General features: G+C 41.7%; 1 protein-coding gene across 1 annotated transcript in view; it reads right to left on the bottom strand.

Annotated features, from left to right (window-relative positions):
• The window catches only part of l(2)k09022 (HEAT repeat containing 1 homolog l(2)k09022), a 341,532-nt gene that overhangs the window by 39,725 nt on the left and 280,723 nt on the right, over window positions 1-21,084 (bottom strand). Inside the window, exons 29-31 of the mRNA XM_071671810.1 lie at window positions 7,030-7,218; window positions 6,719-6,877; window positions 3,775-3,941 (exon numbers count right to left, since the gene is read on the bottom strand). Of these exons, the coding sequence (XP_071527911.1) occupies window positions 3,775-3,941; window positions 6,719-6,877; window positions 7,030-7,218 (515 nt within the window). The remainder of the gene's footprint in view (window positions 1-3,774; window positions 3,942-6,718; window positions 6,878-7,029; window positions 7,219-21,084) is intronic.

The raw sequence follows: 21,084 nt of genomic DNA, 5'->3' as shown, positions 1-21,084 counted from the left end.
GAAAGAGGGGCAAGTATGAAGTCTGTTGGGGATGAGAGAGCTTGGGAAGTGAGTCAGTTGTTGTTCGCTGATGATACAGCGCTGGTGGCTGATTCATGTGAGAAACTGCAGAAGCTGGTGACGGAGTTTGGTAAAGTGTGTGGAAGAAGAAAGTTAAGAGTAAATGTGAATAAGAGCAAGGTTATTAGGTACAGTAGGGTTGAGGGTCAAGTCAATTGGGAGGTGAGTTTGAATGGAGAAAAACTGGAGGAAGTGAAGTGTTTTAGATATCTAGGAGTGGATCTGGCAGCGGATGGAACCATGGAAGCAGAAGTGGATCATAGGGTGGGGGTGGGGGCGAAAATTCTGGGGGCCTTGAAGAATGTGTGGAAGTCGAGAACATTATCTCGGAAAGCAAAAATGGGTATGTTTGAAGGAATAGTGGTTCCAACAATGTTGTATGGTTGCGAGGCGTGGGCTATGGATAGAGTTGTGCGCAGGAGGATGGATGTGCTGGAAATGAGATGTTTGAGGACAATGTGTGGTGTGAGGTGGTTTGATCGAGTGAGTAACGTAAGGGTAAGAGAGATGTGTGGAAATAAAAAGAGCGTGGTTGAGAGAGCAGAAGAGGGTGTTTTGAAGTGGTTTGGGCACATGGAGAGGATGAGTGAGGAAAGATTGACCAAGAGGATATATGTGTCGGAGGTGGAGGGAGCAAGGAGAAGAGGGAGACGAAATTGGAGGTGGAAAGATGGAGTGAAAAAGATTTTGTGTGATCGGGGCCTGAACATGCAGGAGGGTGAAAGGAGGGCAAGGAATAGAGTGAATTGGAGCGATGTGGTATACCGGGGTTGACGTGCTGTCAGTGGATTGAATCAGGGCATGTGAAGCGTCTGGGGTAAACCATGGAAAGCTGTGTAGGTATGTATATTTGCGTGTGTGGATGTATGTATATACATGTGTATGGGGGTGGGTTGGGCCATTTCTTTCGTCTGTTTCCTTGCGCTACCTCGCAAACGCGGGAGACAGCGATAAACTATAAAAAAAAAAAAAAAAAAAATATATATATATATATATATATATATATATATATATATATATATATATATATATATATATATATATATATATGTAGTACCAAATCAAATCATTTTCCCCAACCCTCTCACTTTGCACACCACCTCGACCAAAACACCCTATATCTGCCACTCTATCATCAAACACATTCAACAAACCTTCAAAATACTCACTCCATCTCCTTCTCACATCACCACTACTTGTTATCACCTCCCCATTTGCACCCTTCACTGAAGTTCCCATTTGCTCCCTTGTCTTACGCACTTTATTTACCTCCTTCCAGAACATCTTTTTATTCTCCCTAAAATTTAATGATACTCTCTCACCCCAACTCTCATTTGCCCTTTTTTTCACCTCTTGCACCTTTCTCTTGACCTCCTGTCTCTTTCTTTTATACATCTCCCACTCAATTGCATTTTTTCCCTGCAAAAATCGTCCAAATGCCTCTCTCTTCTCATTCACTATTTTTTTTTTTTTTTTTTTTATACTTTGTCGCTGTCTCCCGCGTTTGCGAGGTAGCGCAAGGAAACAGACGAAAGAAATGGCCCAAACCCCCCCATACACATGTATATACATACGTCCACACACGCAAATATCCATACCCACACAGCTTTCCATGGTTTACCCCAGACGCTTCACATGCCTTGATTCAATCCACTGACAGCACGTCAGCCCCAGTATACCACATCGCTCCAATTCACTCTATTCCTTGCCCTCCTTTCACCCTCCTGCATGTTCAGGCCCCGATATTCACAAAATCTTTTTCACTCCATCTTTCCACCTCCAATTTGGTCTCCCTCTTCTCCTTGTTCCCTCCACCTCCGACACATATATCCTCTTGGTTGAGAGTAAATGTGAATAAGAGCAAGGTTATTAGGTACAGTAGGGTTGAGGGTCAAGTCAATTGGGAGGTGAGTTTGAATGGAGAAAAACTGGAGGAAGTGAAGTGTTTTAGATATCTGGGAGTGGATCTGGCAGCGGATGGAACCATGGAAGCGGAAGTGGATCATAGGGTGGGGGAGGGGGCGAAAATTCTGGGAGCCTTGAAGAATGTGTGGAAGTCGAGAACATTATCTCGGAAAGCAAAAATGGGTATGTTTGAAGGAATAGTGGTTCCAACAATGTTGTATGGTTGCGAGGCGTGGGCTATGGATAGAGTTGTGCGCAGGAGGATGGATGTGCTGGAAATGAGATGTTTGAGGACAATGTGTGGTGTGAGGTGGTTTGATCGAGTAAGTAACGTAAGGGTAAGAGAGATGTGTGGAAATAAAAAGAGCGTGGTTGAGAGAGCAGAAGAGGGTGTTTTGAAGTGGTTTGGGCACATGGAGAGAATGAGTGAGGAAAGATTGACCAAGAGGATATATGTGTCGGAGGTGGAGGGAACGAGGAGAAGAGGGAGACCAAATTGGAGGTGGAAAGATGGAGTGAAAAAGATTTTGTGTGATCGGGGCCTGAACATGCAGGAGGGTGAAAGGAGGGCAAGGAATAGAGTGAATTGGAACGATGTGGTATACCAGGGTTGATGTGCTGTCAGTGGATTGAATCAAGGCATGTGAAGCGTCTGGGGTAAACCATGGAAAGCTGTGTAGGTATGTATATTTGCGTGTGTGGACGTATGTATATACATGTGTATGGGGGGGGGTTGGGCCATTTCTTTCGTCTGTTTCCTTGCGCTACCTCGCAAACGCGGGAGACAGCGACAAAGTATAATAAAAAAAATAATAAATAATATATGTAGTAATGACTATTAAGCATAATATATATATGTATAGAGGGCAAAAATATATGCAATTATAATTTCGTGAGAATATGAATATGAAAGAGACCAGTCAACAAACTAACAGTATATTAACTGGACCAGGTTAACAGTTTATGATGGGTAGGTATACAGTATGTACTAGTAACAGCAATAACATTTCCTAGAAGGTCCAGACCAAAGGTAATGGCAGTACGTCGTGTTCACTTGGTTGACCATAAGGACTGTAAAATCGACCTTCTACATACTACATGTATGTAAATATGCTGTTGTACAGTAATCATCAACGTGAAATACGTCTTGCGTCTATGGAATTGTACCATACTGTTAGTTAATAAGCATACCTATACATATACACCTACATAACATTCTATTATAATTATATACTAAAGGTATGGGAAAATAGGGAGGGACACAAGTTTGGGTGATGAGGAGTTAGGGGGAGAAGAGGAGGGATAACGAGGGCGAGAAGGGGGGACTTGGGAGGGTGTGTGTGTGTGTGTGTGTGTGTGTGTGTGTGTGTGTGTGTGTGTGTGTGTGGGGGGGGGGGACACTTTCCTTCGAAATCGTCAATATGACTACTCGGCTTTGTATCTTTTTTCACGAGTAAACTCCTCACATAACATATATAGCAATGTGGTATGTTAGCCATACATTTGGCCCGGGTGTTAAAGATAGTGTGCTGAAATATCATAATGATACAATGAATCGTTTACGAGATATTTGCGAAAAACAGCGTTTGTCCGCCACTGAAACGTACAGTAGATCTTTCTCCCATGATATATTTCACATTTTCAATCCTTTTCCACTGAATGGTTCAATAACAAGCAGGAAGGAAACATACAACAGCATCAGCTACATTCAAACAATTACATTTTGTTGATGATGAAAGCAAAAGTGTAAAAAGGCATCAGTTATATCAAAGCTGAAGCAGGAAATAAAAAAAAAAAACACAAGTTTACCTGTAAAATGTTATCAGCCTAGAAGGCTTATCACTGGTAGAATCACCAGCCCAGTTTCGCAGCCAGAGGAATATGGCAGTGTTGTCATGCTCATTGAGTCGTAAAAGTAATTTACCCAGGGCACATGAGACAGTTGTCTCCACCTTACAAATGTCCTCAGAGCCACCCTGGAAAGAAATAACCTCAAGATGAAAAATAAAGATCGTATGTAAATAATTTCTGCCTATCGCATTATCAATTCCTTTTCCTACATATTAACCAGATGAAACAAGAAAGTTTCCTCTAAATGTCATAGTAATTGCACATTTTTCCTCACCGCTCTATCATGATACTGTTTCACTCTGTCCTTTCCCCTTTCCCTTCAAATAGCTACTGTCTTTAGGTTCAATCTTATTTACTTGGGTCAGATCAAATGCATACAGTTTCTCAGCTTACCCAAAAATATCATAAACTCAGGTCTTCCAAACTTGATGTGCTTCTTAATTACTCACTCTGCACACTACTCTCAGTCATCATATAAAACTGATTTTCTCTATTCATAGTTCAGTCCCTAAATATACATTGCCTCCACTCCAAAGGATCTTGATCCTGCATGAAAGAGCCCTGAAGGTGCAGGATCCCCACAAAAGGGGTTCTGGGGTTGTCATATACTCAATTCTTCTCTACAAATCTTGATTACACACAAAGGTTAAGAAAAATAAGTGAGAAACTTTCTGAAGATCTGTTACACATCAAGTGCCATGATATTTCAAGCTACAATAACCAAAATTTGACCAAACTTGGCTTCTTTTTTTTTCAAACTCCCAGCAAAATCTCGTGATGCATATCATACAATTTTGAAGTTCTGTTTGCTATATCGATAATCCCAAACTGACTATCATCAAGAGGTCTAAAATGGAAATTTTTCAACCCTTTGTCTTCAGAACTCCCAAGAATTATTTGACTAACAAAGTTTGTTGCCATAGAGAATTAACCAAAAGTTTCAACACAGTTGAATAGAATAAAAAACTTTTAAGGTATCTGCAACTGACTTTAAAGTACTGCAGAAGTTGGTGAAAGAGTTTGGAAAAGTGTGTGAAAGGAGAAAGTTTAGAGCAAATGTAAATGTGATCAAGGTTATTAGGTTCAGCAGGGTTGACGGACAAGTTAGTTGGAATGTTAGTTTGAATGGAGAAAAATTTAAGGAAGTAAAGTGTTTTAGATATCTGGGAGTGGACTTAGCAGCAAATGAAACCAAGGAAGTAGAAGTAAGTCACATGGTGGGGGAGGGAGCGAAGGTCCTGGGAGTGATGAAGAATGTGTGGAAGGAGAGAACATCATCTCGGAGAGAAAAAATGGGCATGTTTGAAGGAATAGTTTTTCCAACAATATTCATATGATTGAGAGGCATGGGCTATAGATAGAGTTGTATAGAGGAGGGTGAATGTGTTGGAAATGAAATGTTTGCTGACAATATGCAGCATGAGGCGGTTTGATTGAGTAAGCAATGAAAGGGTAAGAGAGATGTGTAGAAATAGATTGTGGTTGAGAGAGCAGAAGAGGGTGTGTTGAAATGGTTTTGACATATGGAGAGAATGAGTGAGGAAAGGTTGACAAAGAGGATGTATGTGTCAGAGGTGGAAGGAACAAGGAGAAACAGATGACCAACTTGGAGGTGGAAGGATGGAGTGAAAAAGATTTTGAGCGATCGGGGACCAAACATACAGAAGTGGTGAAGAAGGGTTCAAAATTAGAAGTGGGAGAAGGCAAGCAAATAATGCCCATAGCTTCAGACTAAGATTTGTCAAACAGGAATGCACGAATATTTGGTAGACACATTAGGTAGAAGCAGTTGATAAGATCATTAAGTAGGAACCTCTGAAAACACTGCCTCTGCCAGTGGCCAGTTAAGGGTGAGGCACTAAATGCTACTAAGAGGCACTGTAGTTCAACAATTATTGAGACCCTTTTGCCATGGCCAACCCCCTTAAGGGAGTTCCCAAAGGGAATGAGTGTCAGAGATATAAACACAGAGAACATAATGCTGATGAACATTCAAATATGTGATACAGAGATACATCAACCCCCATGCAGCACAAGTTGTAACTCTGAGGAGAAATACATTCAAGAATTGAAAGTAATAACTTTGATTGTATACAAATAACAATAAAGATCATAGAATAAATAATAACTTTGATTATATACAAATAACAATAAAGATCATAGAATAAAGTAATGGAATAGTGACAACTGGGTAAAGCAGTACACTGTTACATACCATTTGTCACCTGTGTAAGTTTATCACTTGCTATGCAATTTAGAGTCCAAAGAAATGTCTGGACTGGATATGCAAATACAAATTCCCTTAGTTTAAAGTCATGATCAGAAAGGAATTATCAATAAAATCATGGACATTCCCTGAAAGTTTTTCATGGCAGTGCTCTGATAGTCCAAAAAAAAAAAAAAAAAAAAAAAAAAAAAAAAAAGGCCATGATATGAATGAATAAATATCTGAGGATTTTATGGAACAATATCAATGCATTAACTTGATATCTCCAATAATCAGTACCAAAGATAATAAAAACCATGATGAACTCTTAACAACTGCAAATTTAGAAGCTTCTGAAATGATTCTGTAAATCAGGAATATTTCTGTGAGTGAAGTGGACAGTACTAAGATATGAAAACATTTCCTAAATCATATGTTAGGAAACATATGGTAGATGACTGATCTATTGTCATTTTTGACTGAATGCATATATGTCAATTAAATTATTGAACTAAATGCACATCTTAGAGGGTGTAGTTGTAGTTACATTCTTCTTGAAACAACCCATAACATCCCTTGATATTGCTTCTAGTCTCTCTCCTTGTATCTCCCACTTTACCTCAATCACTTGATCCCTTTCTAATGCAATCACTTCAGTAAAAGTGCCTTCATTCTTCTTATAGAAAAAAGTATTACCTTCTCAGTTCTCAGATCCAATGCTTGTGTGAAGAGAGTAAGAAAAGCAGGTTCGTGGTTTTTCAGGGTCTTTTCATCAACAGCAGTAATAAGCATCTCTATGATCATCATGAAAGTCTGTAAGGCTGGCACCTCAGTCTCAGCTAAGCTTTTAAATGCCTGTAGGAATTAAATAATGGAGAGGAATCTTTTCAAATCATAAAACTAATGCACTTTAAATATCTGCAGATACTGACAACAATCTATATGAGGTCTGGATATCACGTATTAATATGAGTAACAGTCTCACAACATAATGATAAAAAACTAACCTGTGTCAGTTTTGGAACGAGTATTCGAGGCTCAATCTTCTTTATAAGGTCATCTCTAACTGCAGTAAGCCTCAGAATTAGCCTGGATTCCTTCGTACATGATCTATCTTTATTTGCATAAATGCAACACAAAGAACAAATCAGTGACTCTAGGTATGGAGAGAGTAACTGTGGGATGTTCTCAACTAGCTGTACAAAAAAGAAAATACATAAATGAGATTTTGCAACAATTTCATATCAACATCATCAATAATACTTACTTCGGAAATAATGAATGGTGTTCCAATTTCTCTGTATTCACTCTCCTCTCCCTGAACACTGAATAAAATACTTTCACTGCTTGTTCTTCAACAAAGTTGTTGTTATCACACTTGAAGATAGTCAATACTATCACTCAAAAGACTGACAATTCTTTAAAGAATTCTAAATACAACCGAAAATTTTCATTCTTGATGGCTGTTTCCTGCTTTAGCAAGGTAGCACCAGAAAATAGATGAAGAAAGACACATCCTTATAACGTCTTCGTTCACACTCAGTCTCTAGTTGTCATGTAAAATGCGCTGACACCACAGCTCCCATTCCACATCCAGGCCCCACAGAACCTTCCATGACTTACCCCAGACGCTTCACATGCCCTGGTTCAATCCATTGACAGCACGTCCACCCAAGCATACCAAATCATTCCAATTCACTCTATTCCTTGCACGCCTTTCACCCTCCTGTGTGTTCAGGCACCTATCGCTCAAAATCTTTTTCACTCCATCCTTCCACCTCCAATTTGGTCACCCACTTCTTGTTCCCTCCACCTCTGACACTTATATCCTCTTTGTCAATCTTTCCTCACTCATTCTCTCCACGTGACCAAACCATTTCAGTACACCCTCTTCTGCTCTCTCAACCACACTCTTTTTATTACCACACATCTCTCTTACCCTTTCATTACCTCACACCATATATTGTCCTAAAACATCTCATTTCCGACACATCCACCCTCCTACACACAACCCTATCTATAGCCTATGCCTCACAACCATATGATATTGTTGGGACCACTATTTCTTCAAACATTCCCATTTTTGCTCTCTGAGGTAACGTTATCGCCTTCCACACATTCTTCAATGCTCCCAGAACCTTCGCCTCCTCCCCCACCCTGTGACTCACTTCCACTTCCATGGTTCCATCCGCTTCTAAATCCACTCCCAGATATTCAAACTCTTCACTTCCTCTAGTTTTTCTCCATTCAAACTTACATCCCACTTTACTTGTTCCTCAACCATACTGAACCTAATAACCTTGCTCTTATTCACATTTACTCTCAGCATTCTTCTTTCACACACTTTACTAAACTCAGTCACCAACTTTTGCAGTTTCTCACTCGAATCAGCCACCAATGCTGAATCATCAGCAAGCAACAACTGACTCACTTCCCAAGCCCTCTCATCCACAAAACACTGCATACTTGCCCCTCTCTCCAAAACTCTTGCATTCACCTCCCTAACAACCCCATCCATAAGCAAATTAAACAACACTGGAGACATCATGCACCCGTGCTGCAAATCGAAAATCACTGAGAACCAATCACTTTCCTCTCTTCCTACTCATACACATAACTTACATCCTAGACAAAAACTTTTCACTGCTCCAAGCAACTTATCTCCCACACCACATACTCGTTACCTTCCAAAGAGCATCTCTATCAACTCTTATCATAAGCCTTCTCGAGACCCACAAATGCTACATACAAATCCATCTGTTTTTCTACGTATTTCTCACATACATTCTTCAAAGCTAACACCTGATCCACACATCCTCTACTATTTCTGAAACCCCACTGCTCCTCCCCAATCTGGTGCACTGTACATACCTTCACCCTTTCAATCAATACCCTACCATATAATTTCCCATGAATGCTCAACAAACTTATACCTAAGAAATTTGAACACTCACTTTATCCCCTTTGCCTTTGTACAATGGCACTATACATGCATTCCACCAATCCTCAGGCACTTCACCATGAACCATACATACACAGAATATCCTCACCAACCAGTCAACAACACAGTCACCACCCTTTTTCAATAAATTCCACAGCAATACCATCCAAACCCGTCGCCTTGCCGGTTTCATCTTCTGCAAAGCTTTCGCTACCTCTTCTCTGTTTACCAAATCATTCTCTGTAACCCTCTCACTTTGCACACCACCTCAATCAAAACATCCTGTATTTGCCAATCTATCATCAAACACATTCAACAAACCTTCAAAATACTCACTCCATCTTCTTCTCCCTTCACTACCACTTGTTATAACCTCCCCAGTTGCCCCCTTCACCGATGTTCCCATTTGTTCTCTTGTCTCATGCACTTTATTTACCTCCTTCCAAAATATCTTTTTATTCTCCCTAAAATCTAATGATACTCTCTCACCCCAACTCTCATTTGCCCTCTTTTTCACCTTTTGCACCTTTCTCTTGACCTCTTGCCTCTTTCTTTTATACATCTCCCAGTCATTTGCACTATTTCCCTGCAAAAATCATCCAAATACCTCTCTCTTCTCTTTCACTAACAATCTTACTTCATCCCACCACTCACTAACCTTTCTAATCCATCCACCTCCCATCTTTCTCACATTACAGACATCTTTTATGCAAGCCATCACTGCTTCCCTAAATACATCCTATTCCTCCTCAACTCCCCTTACGTCGTTTGCTCTCAACTTTTTCCATTCTACACTCAATCTCTCCTGGTACTTCCTCACACAAGTCTCCTTCCCAAGCTCACATACTCTCACCACTCTCTTCACCCCAACATTTTCTCTTCTTTTCTGAAAATCTACATATCTTCACCTTCGCCTCAACAAAATAATAAACAGACATCCCCCAAATGCCCCTCTGAGCTCATTAACATCCAAAAGTCTCTCTTTCACGAGCCTATCAATTTGCACGTAATACATATATATACATATACATATCCCTGGGGATAGGGGAGAAAGAATACTTCCCATGCATTCCTCACGTGTCGTAGAGCGCGACTAAAGGGGACGGGAATGGGGGGCTAGAAACCCTCCCCTCTTTGTATTTTAACTTTCTAAAGGGGAAACACAAGAAGGAGTCACGCGGGGAGTGCTCATCCTCCTCAAAGGCTCAGACTGGGGTGTCTAAATTCATGTGGATGTAACCAAGATGAGAGAAAAGGAGAGATAGGTAGTATGTTTGAGGAATGGAACCTGGATGATGTGGCTCTGAGTAAAACGAAGCTAAAGGGTAAAGGGGAAGAATGGTTTGGGAATGTCTTGGGAGTAAAGTCCGGGGTTATTGAGAGGACGAGAGAAAGGGAAGGAGTAGCACCACTCCTGAAACAGGAGTGGTGGGAGTATGTGATAGAGTGTAAGAAAGTAAACTCTAGATTGATATGGGTAAAAGTGAAAGTGGATGGAGAGAGATGGGTGATTATTGGTGCATATGCACCTGGGCATGAGAAGAAAGATAATGAGAGGCAAGTGTTTTGGGAGCAGCTGAGTGAGTGTGTTAGTAGTTTTGATACATGAGACTGGGTTATAGTGATGGGTGATTTGAATGATAAGGTGAGTAATGTGGCAGTTGAGGGAATAATTGGTGTACATGGGGTGTTCAGTGTTGTAAATGGAAATGGTGAAGAGCTTGTAGATTCATGTGCTGAAAAAGGACGGGTGATTGGGAATACCTGGTTTAAAAAGAGAGAAATACATAAGTATACGTATGTAAGCAGGAGAGATGGCCAGAGAGAGCTATTGGATTACGTGTTAATTGATATGCGCGGGAAAGAGAGACTTTTGGATGTTAATGTGGTGAGAGGTGTAACTGGAGGGATGTCTGATCATTACCTTGTGGAGGCGAAGGTGAAGATTTGTAGAGGTTTTCAGGAAAAAAGTTAGAATGTTGGGGTGAAGAGAGTGGTGAGAGTAAGTGAGCTTGGGAAGGAGACTTGTGTGAGGAAGTACCAGGAGAGAATGAGTACAGAATGGAAAAAGGTGAGAACAAACGACGTAAGGGGAGTGGGGGAGGAGTGGGATGTATTTAGGGAATTTGTGATGGCTTGCGCAAAAGATACTCGTGGCATGAGAAGCGTGGGAGGTAGGCAGATTAGAAAGTGTAGTGAGTGGTGGGATGAAGATGTAAGATTATTTGTGAAAGAGAAGAGAGAGGCATTTGGACGATTTTTGCAGGGAAAATTTGCAATTGAGTGGGAGATGTATAAAAGAAAGAGACAGGAGGTCAAGAGAAAGGTGCAAGAGGTGAAAAAGAGGGCAAATGAGAGTTGGGGTGAGGGTATCATTAAATTTTTGGGAGAATAAAAAGATGTTTTGGAAGGAGGTAAATAAAGCGCGTAGGACAAGGGAACAAATGGGTTCTTCAATGAAGGGGGCTAATGGGGAGGTGATAACAAGTAGGGGTGATGTGAGAAGGAGATGGAGTAAGTATTTTGAAGGTTTGTTGAATGTATTTGATGATAGAGTGGCAGATATAGGGCGTTTTGGTCGAGGTGGTGTGCAAGGTGAGAGGGTTAGGAAGAATGATTTGGTAAACAGAGAAGAGGTAGTAAAAGCTTTGCAGAAGATGAAAGCCGGCAAGGCAGCAGGTTTGGATGGTACGGCAATCGAATTTACTAAAAAAGGGGGTGACTGTATTGTTGACTGGTTGGTAAGGTTATTTAATGTATGTATGATTCATGGTGAGGTGCCTGAGGATTGGCGGAATGCTTGCACAGTGCCATTGTACAAAGGCAAAGGGGATAAAAGTGAGTGCTCAAATTATAGAGGTATAAGTCTGTTGAGTGGGAGGTGGGTTGATTAGAAAGGGTAGTGAGTGGTGGGATGAAGAAGTAAGATTATTAGTGAAAGAGAAGAGAGAGGCATTTGGACGATTTTTGCAGGGAAAAATTGCAATTGAGTGGGAGATGTATAAAAGAAAGAGACAGGAGGTCAAGAGAAAGGTGCAAGAGGTGAAAAAGAGGGCAAATGAGAGTTGGGGTGAGAGAGTATCATTAAATCTTAAGGAGAATAAAAAGATGTTCTGGAAGGAGGTAAATAAAGTGCGTAAGACAAGGGAGCAAATGGGAACTTCAGTGAAGGGCGCAAATGGGGAGGTGATAACAAGTAGTGGTGATGTGAGAAGGAGATGGAGTGAGTATTTTGAAGGTTTGTTGAATGTGTTTGATGATAGAGTGGCAGATATAGGGTGTTTTGGTCGAGGTGGTGTGCAAAGTGAGAGGGTTAGGGAAAATGATTTGGTAAACAGAGAAGAGGTAGTAAAAGCTTTGCGGAAGATGAAAGCCGGCAAGGCAGCAGGTTTGGATGGTATTGCAGTGGAATTTATTAAAAAAGGGGGTGACTGCATTATTGACTGGTTGGTAAGGTTATTTAATGTATGTATGACTCATGGTGAGGTGCCTGAGGATTGGCGGAATGCGTGCATAGTGCCATTGTACAAAGGCAAAGGGGATAAGAGTCAGTGCTCAAATTACAGATGTATAAGTTTGTTGAGTATTCCTGGTAAATTATATGGGAGGGTATTAATTGAGAGGGTGAAGGCATGTACAGAGCATCAGATTGGGGAAGAGCAGTGTGGTTTCAGAAGTGGTAGAGGATGTGTGGATCAGGTGTTTGCTTTGAAGAATGTATGTGAGAAATACTTAGAAAAGCAAATGGATTTGTATGTAGCATTTATGGATCTGGAGAAGGCATATGATAGAGTTGATAGAGATGCTCGGTGGAAGGTATAAAGAATATATGGTGTGGGAGGCAAGTTGTTAGAAGCAGTGAAAAGTTTTTATCGAGGATGTAAGGCTTGTGTACGTGTAGGAAGAGAGGAAAGTGATTGGTTCTCAGTGAATGTAGGTTTGCGGCAGGGGTGTGTGATGTCTCCATGGTTGTTTAATTTGTTTATGGATGGGGTTGTTAGGGAGGTGAATGCAAGAGTTTTGGAAAGAGGGGCAAGTATGAAGTCTGTTGGGGATGAGAGACCTTGGGATGTGAGTCAGTTGTTGTTCGTTGATGATACAGCACTGGTGGCTGATTCATGTGAGAAACTGCAGAAGCTGGTGACTGAGTTTGGTAAAGTGTGTGAAAGAAGAAAGTTAAGAGTAAATGTGAATAAGAGCAAGGTTATTAGGTACAGTAGGGTTGAGGGTCAAGTCAATTGGGAGGTAAGTTTGAATGGAGAAAAACTGGAGGAAGTAAAGTGTTTTAGATATCTGGGAGTGGATCTGGCAGCGGATGGAACCATGGAAGCGGAAGTGAATCATAGGGTGGGGGAGGGGGCGAAAATTCTGGGAGCCTTGAAGAATGTGTGGAAGTCGAGAACATTATCTCGGAAAGCAAAAATGGGTATGTTTGAAGGAATTGTGGTTCCAACAATGTTGTATGGTTGCGAGGCATGGGCTATGGATAGAGTTGTGCGCAGGAGGATGGATGTGCTGGAAATGAGATGTCTGAGGACAATGTGTGGTGTGAGGTGGTTTGATCAAGTAAGTAACGTAAGGGTAAGAGAGATGTGTGGAAATAAAAAGAGCGTGGTTGAGAGAGCAGAAGAGGGTGTTTTGAAATGGTTTGGGCACATGGAGAGAATGAGTGAGGAAAGATTGACCAAGAGGATATATGTGTCGGAGGTGGAGGGAACGAGAAGTGAGAGACCAAATTGGAGGTGGAAAGATGGAGTGAAAAAGATTTTGTGTGATCGGGGCCTGAACATGCAGGAGGGTGAAAGGAGGGCAAGGAATAGAGTGAATTGGATCGATGTGGTATACCGGGGTTGACGTGCTGTCAGTGGATTGAATCAGGGCATGTGAAGCGTCTGGGGTAAACCATGGAAAGCTGTGTAGGTATGTATATTTGCGTGTGTGGACGTATGTATATACATGTGTATGAGGGTGGGTTGGGCCATTTCTTTCATCTGTTTCCTTGCGCTACCTCACAAACACGGGAGACAGCGACAAAGCAAAAAATAAAGAAAAAAAAAAGTTTGTTGAGTATTCCTCGGGAAATTATATGGGAAGGTATTGACTGAGAGGGTGAAGGCATGTACACAGCATCAGGTTGGGGAAGAGCAGTGTGGTTTCAGAAGTGGTAGAGGATGTGTGGATCAGGTGTTTGCTTTGAAGAATATATGTGTGAAATACTTAGAAAAGCAAATGGATTTGTATGCAGCATTTATGGATCTGGAGAAGGCATATGATAGAGTTGATAGAGATGCTCTGTGGAAGGTATTAAGAATATATGGTGTGGGAGGTAAGTTGTTAGAAGCAGTGAAAAGTTTTTATCGAGGATGTAAGACATGTGCACGTATAGGAAGAGAGGAAAGTGATTGGTTCCCACTGAATGTTGGTTTGCGGCCGGGGTGCGTGATGTCTCCATGGTTGTTTAATTTATTTATGGATGGGGTTGTTAGGGAGGTGAATGCAAGAGTTCTGGAAAGAGGGGCAAGTATGCAGTCTGTTGTGGATGAGAGAGCTTGGGAAGTGAGTCAGTTGTTGCTCACTGATGATACAGCACTGGTGGCTGATTCAGGTGAGAAACTGCAGAAATTGGTGACTGAGCTTAGCAAAGCTGAGAGTAAATGTGAATAAGAGCAAGGTTATTAGGTACAGTAGGGTTGAGGGACAAGTCAATTGGGAGGTAAGTTTGAAAGGAGAAAAAAATGGAGGAAGTGAAGTGTTTTAGATATCTGGGAGTGGATTTGGCAGCGGATGGAACCATGGAAGCAGAAGTGAATCATAGAGTGGGGAGGGGGCGAAAGTTCTGGGAGCGTTGAAGAATGTGTGGAAGTCGAGAGCATTATCTTGGAAAGCAAAAATGGCTATGTTTGAAGGAATAGTGGTTCCAACAATGATATATGGTTGCGAGGCGTGGGCTATAGATAGAGTTGTGCGGAGGAGGGTGGATATGCTGGAAATGAGATGTCTGAGGACAATATGTGGTGCGAGGTGGTTTGATCGAGTAAGTAATGAAAGGGTAAGAGAGATGTGTGGTAATAAAATTGTGGTTGAGAGAGCAGAAAAGGGTGTTTTGAAATGGTTTCGGTCACATGGAGAGAATGAGTGATGGAAGATTGACAAAGAGGATATATGTGTCAGAGGTGGAGGGAATGAGAAGTGGGAGACCAAATTGGAGGTCGAAAGATGGAGTGAAAAAGATTTTGAGTGATCGGGGCCTGAACATGCAGGAGGGTGAAAGGCGTGCAAGGAATAGAGTGAATCGGAACGATGTGGTATACTGGTTTCGACATGCTGTCAATGGATTGAACCAGGGCATGTGAAGCATCTGGGGTAAACCATGGAAAGTTCTGTGGGGCCTGGATGTGGAAAGGGAGCTGTGGTTTTGGTGCATTATACATGACAGCTAGAGACTGAGTGTGAACGAATGTGGCCTTTGTTGTCTTTTCCTAGCGCTACCTCACGCACATGCTGGGGGAGGGGGTTGTCAATTCATGTGTGGCGGGGTGGCAACGGGAATGAATAAGGGCAGACAGTATGAATTATGTACATGTGTATATATGTATATGTCTGTGTGTGTATATATATGCATACGTTGAGATGTATAGGTATGTGTATGTGCATGTGTGGATGTGTATGTATATACACGTGTACGAGGGCGGGTTGGGCCATTCTTTTGTCTGTTTCCTAGTGGTAACTCACTAACGCGGGAGACAGCAACAAAGTATAATAAATAAAATATAATACATATAATACATATAAAGCAAATGGATTTGTATGTAGCATTTATGGATCTGGAGAAGGCATATGATAGAGTTGATAGAGATGCTCTGTGGAAGGTATTAAGAATATATGGTGTGGGAGGAAAGTTGTTAGAAGCAGTGAAAAGTTTTTATCGAGGATGTAAGGCATGTGTACGTGTAGGAAGAGAGGAAAGTGATTGGTTCTCAGTGAATGTAGGTTTGCGGCAGGGGTGTGTGATGTCTCCATGGTTGTTTAATTTGTTTATGGATGGGGTTGTTAGGGAGGTAAATGCAAGAGTTTTGGAAAGAGGGGCAAGTATGAAGTCTGTTGGGGATGAGAGAGCTTGGGAAGTGAGTCAGTTGTTGTTCGCTGATGATACAGCGCTGGTGGCTGATTCATGTGAGAAACTGCAGAAGCTGGTGACTGAGTTTGGTAAAGTGTGTGGAAGAAGAAAGTTAAGAGTAAATGTGAATAAGAGCAAGGTTATTAGGTACAATAGGGTTGAGGGTCAAGTCAATTGGGAGGTGAGTTTGAATGGAGAAAAACTGGAGGAAGTGAAGTGTTTTAGATATCTGGGAGTGGATCTGGCAGCGGATGGAACCATGGAAGCGGAAGTGGATCATAGGGTGGGGGAGGGGGCGAAAATTCTGGGGGCCTTGAAGAATGTGTGGAAGTCGAGAACACTATCTCGGAAAGCAAAAATGGGTATCTTTGAAGGAATAGTGGTTCCAACAATGTTGTATGGTTGCGAGGCGTGGGCTATGGATAGAGTTGTGCGCAGGAGGATGGATGTGCTGGAAATGAGATGTTTGAGGACAATGTGTGGTGTGAGGTGGTTTGATCGAGTGAGTAACGTAAGGGTAAGAGAGATGTGTGGAAATAAAAAGAGCGTGGTTGAGAGAGCAGAAGAGGGTGTTTTGAAGTGGTTTGGGCACATGGAGAGGATGAGTGAGGAAAGATTGACCAAGAGGATATATGTGTCGGAGGTGGAGGGAACAAGGAGAAGAGGGAGACCAAATTGGAGGTGGAAGGATGGAGTGAAAAAGATTTTGTGTGATCGGGGCCTGAACATGCAGGAGGGTGAACGGAGGGCAAGGAATAGAGTGAATTGGAGCGATGTGGTATATCGGGGTTGACGTGCTGTCAGTGGATTGAATCAAGGCATGTGAAGCGTCTGGGGTAAACCATGGAAAGCTGTGTAGGTATGTATATTTGCGTGTGTGGACGTATGTATATACATGTGTATGGGGGGGGGTTGGGCCATTTCTTTCGTCTGTTTCCTTGCGCTACCTCGCAAACGCGGGAGACAGCGACAAAGTATAATAAAAATATAAATAATACATATAGACATGTACATATTCATACTTGCTCGCCTTTATCTATTCCCAATACCACCCTGCCTCATAGGAAACATCACAAATGCATGAAAGAAAGGAAAAAATAAAATACACACTCTCTTTCCTTCCCAACCAACCGACTGTCACACCTTGCATCAACAAAGCAGTGCCATGAAACAGACGAAGAAAGGCCACATCTGCTCACACTCATTCTGTAGCTGTCATGAGTAATCCACACCCAGGCCCCACAAACCTTTCCATGGTTTACCCCAGACATTTCACATGACTTGGTTCTGTGAAATGACAGCATGTTGATCCCAGTATGCCACATCACTCCAATTCACTCTATTCTGTGCAAACCTTTTACTCTCCTGAATTGAATGTTCATGCTCCAATCACTCAAAATCTTTTTTGCTCCATCCTCCCATCTCTAATTTGGTCTCCCACTTCTCCTTATTCCCTCCACTTCTGACACACAATCCTCTTTGCTATCCTTTCCTTACTCATTCTCTCCAAATGTCCAAACCATTTCAATACATCCTCGGCTACTCTCAACCACACTCTCTTTATTCCCTGGCATCTCTCTTACCCTTTCATTATTTACATGATCAAACCACCTCACACCACATACTGTCCTCAAACATTTCATTTCCAACACAACCATCTTCCGCACAACAGTATCAAGAGCCCATGCCTTGCAACCATACAATATTACTGGAGCTACTAATCCCTTAAACAAGTACTAATCCTTCAAACATACACATTTTTGCCCTCCCAAATAGCACTCTCTCTTTCCACACATTCTTTATTGCTCCTAGAACCTTCGACCCCTCCTCTACCCTATAACTCACTTCCATTTCCATGGTTCCACTTGCTACCAAGTCCACTCCCAGATACCTGAAACACTTTACTTCCTCCAATTTTTCTCCATTCAAACTTACATCCAAGCTAACATGTCCTTCAATGCTGCTTAGCCTAAAATCCACTTTTATTCACATTTCTTCTTTTGCATACTCTTCCAATATCAGTCATCAACTTCTGCAGTTTCTCATTTGAATCAGCTACCAGTGCTGTATCATCTGTAAACAACAACTGACTCACTTCCCAGGCCCTCTCATCCCCAACACACTGCATACTCACCCTTCTCTGCAAGACTCTTGCATTTACCTCCCTCATCACCCCATCCATAAACAAATTAAACAACTTTGATGACATCACATACCCCTGCTGCAGACTGACTTTTACTGGGATCCATTCACTCTCCTCTCTTCTTACTCATACAAATGCCTTACATCCTGATAAAAACTTCTCACTGCTTCTAGTAGCTTGCCTCCCAATCCATATATTCTTAAGACCTTCCACAAACCATATCTATGCCTTCTCCAATCCATAAATGCCATGCACAAATCTATCTGTTTTTCTAAGTATTTTTCACACACATTCCTCAAATCAAACACCTAATCCACACATCTTCTACCATTTCTGATACCACACTTCTCCCCAATCTGATGCTTTGTACACACCTCTAACCTCTCAATCAATACCCTCCCATACACCTTGCCATGTATACTCAACAAACTTATACCTCTGTAGTTTGAACACTTAACTTTATATATACAATGGAACTATACAGGCATGCCACCAATCCTTACAAAGCAGGCAACAACAGTCACCCCTTTTCTAAATAAATTCAAATCATCCGCTCCTGCCACCATGTAACATTTCATCTTCCACAAGGATTTCACCACCTCTTCTCTCTTCACCAAACCACTCTCTGTGACTCTCACTTCGCATACCATCCCGACCAAAACACCCTACACCGACCACTCTATCATCACACACATTAAACAATCCTTCAAAATACTCCATCTCCTCACTTCATCACTACCTGTTATCACTTCCCCTTTTGCCCCCTTCATCGATGTTCCCATTTGCTCCCTTGTGTTCTGCATGCTATCTACCTTCTTCCAAAATATCTTTTTATTCTTCTTCAATTATCCTAAAGGAACAGAGAAAGGGCTAAGTGAGGATATTCTCTTTAAAGCTCAGTCCTTTTGTTCTTGATGCTACCTTATATTCTCTTTAAAGCTCAGTCCTTTTGTTCTTGATGCTACCTTATTAATGTGGGAAATGGCAAATATGTACGAACAAAGTATGATAAAAGTTCCTACAGTAATAGGATTTCTGTTACATATAAGCAGCTGACATTTTTCTAAAGTATGTTTATCATCAGAGAGATAGACAGGCAGATAGAACATGTCAAACACTTACGTATTTCATTAACTGCACCGTACATAAATTGACTGTTGGGTTCAAAGAAACTAAATCCGGTCTCAAAATTAAATTTGATTATTACTTTATTTTGGTTTGTCGCTGTCTCCCGCGTTAGCGAGGTAGCGCAAGGAAACAGACAGAAGAATGGCGCAACCCACCCACATACACATGCATATTCATACATGTCCACACATGCCAATATACATACCTATACATCTCAACATATACATATATATACACACACAGACATATACATATATACACATGTACATAATTCATACTGTCTGCCTTCATTAACTCCCATCGCCACCTCGCCATATATGAAATAAAAACCCCCCTCCCCCCTCATGTGTGCGAGGTAGCACTAGGAAAAGACAACAAAGGCCACATTCGTTCGCACTCAGTCTCTAACTGTCATGTAATAATGCACCGAAACCACAGCTCCCTTTCCACATCCAGGCCCCACAAAACTTTCCATGGTTTACCCCAGACGCTTCACATACCCTGGTTCAATCCATTGACAGCACATCAACACCGGTATACCACATCATTCCAATTCACTCTATTCCTTGCCTGCCTTTCACCCTCCTGCATGTTCAGGCCCCTGATCACTCAAAATCTTTTTCACTCCATCTTTCCACCTCCAATTTCGTCTCCCACTTCTCCTCGTTCCCTCCACCTCTGACATATATATCCTCTTGGTCAATCTTTCCTCACTCATTCTCTCCATGTGACCAAACCATTTCAAAACACCCTCTTCTGCTCTCTCAACCACACTCTTTTTATTACCACACATCTCTCTTACCCTTACATTACTTACTCGATCAAACCACCTCACACCACATATTGTCCTCAAACATCTCATTTCTAGCACATCCACCCTCCTCCTCACAACTCTATCTATAGCCCACGCCTCGCAACCACACAACATTTTTGGAACCACTATTCCTTCAAACATACCCATTTTTGCTTTCCGAGATAATGTTCTTGACTTCCACACATTCTTCAACGCTTCCAGAACTTTCGCCCCCTCCCCCACCCTATGATTCACTTCCGCTTACATGGTTCCATCCGCTGCCAAATCCACTCCCAGATATCTAAAACACTTCACTTCCTCCAGTTTTTCTCCATTCAAACTTACCTCTCAATTGACTCGTCCCTCAACCCTACTGTACCTAATAACCTTACTCTTATTCACATTTACTCTCAGCTTTCTTCTTTCACACACTTTACCAAACTCAGTCACCAATTTCTGCAGTTTCTCACATGAATCAGCCATCACCGCTGTATCATCAGCGAACAACAACTGACTCACTTCCCAAGCTCTCTCATCCATAACAGACTGCATACTTGCCCCTCTTTCCAAAACTCTTGCATTTACCTCCCTAACAACCCCATTCATACACAAATTAAACAGCCATGGAGACATCACACACCCCTGCCACAAACCTACATTTACTGAGAGCCAATCACTTTCCTCTCTTCCTACACATACACATGCCTTACATCCTCGATAAAAACTTTTCACTGCTTCTAACAACTTGCTTCCCACACCATATATTCTTAATACCTCCCACAAAGCATCCCTATCAACTCTATCATATGCCTTCTCCAGATCCATAAATGCTACATACAAATCCATTTGCTTTTCTAAGTATTTCTCACATACCTTCTTCAAAGCAAATACCTGATCCACACATCCTCTACCATTTCTGAAACCATACTGATCCTCCCCA

This window comes from Panulirus ornatus, chromosome 17 (assembly GCF_036320965.1).
Source record: "Panulirus ornatus isolate Po-2019 chromosome 17, ASM3632096v1, whole genome shotgun sequence".
NCBI lineage: Eukaryota > Metazoa > Arthropoda > Malacostraca > Decapoda > Palinuridae > Panulirus > Panulirus ornatus.
Note: the sequence above shows the minus strand (reverse complement) of the source record. Positions and strands in the feature narration are given on the sequence as shown.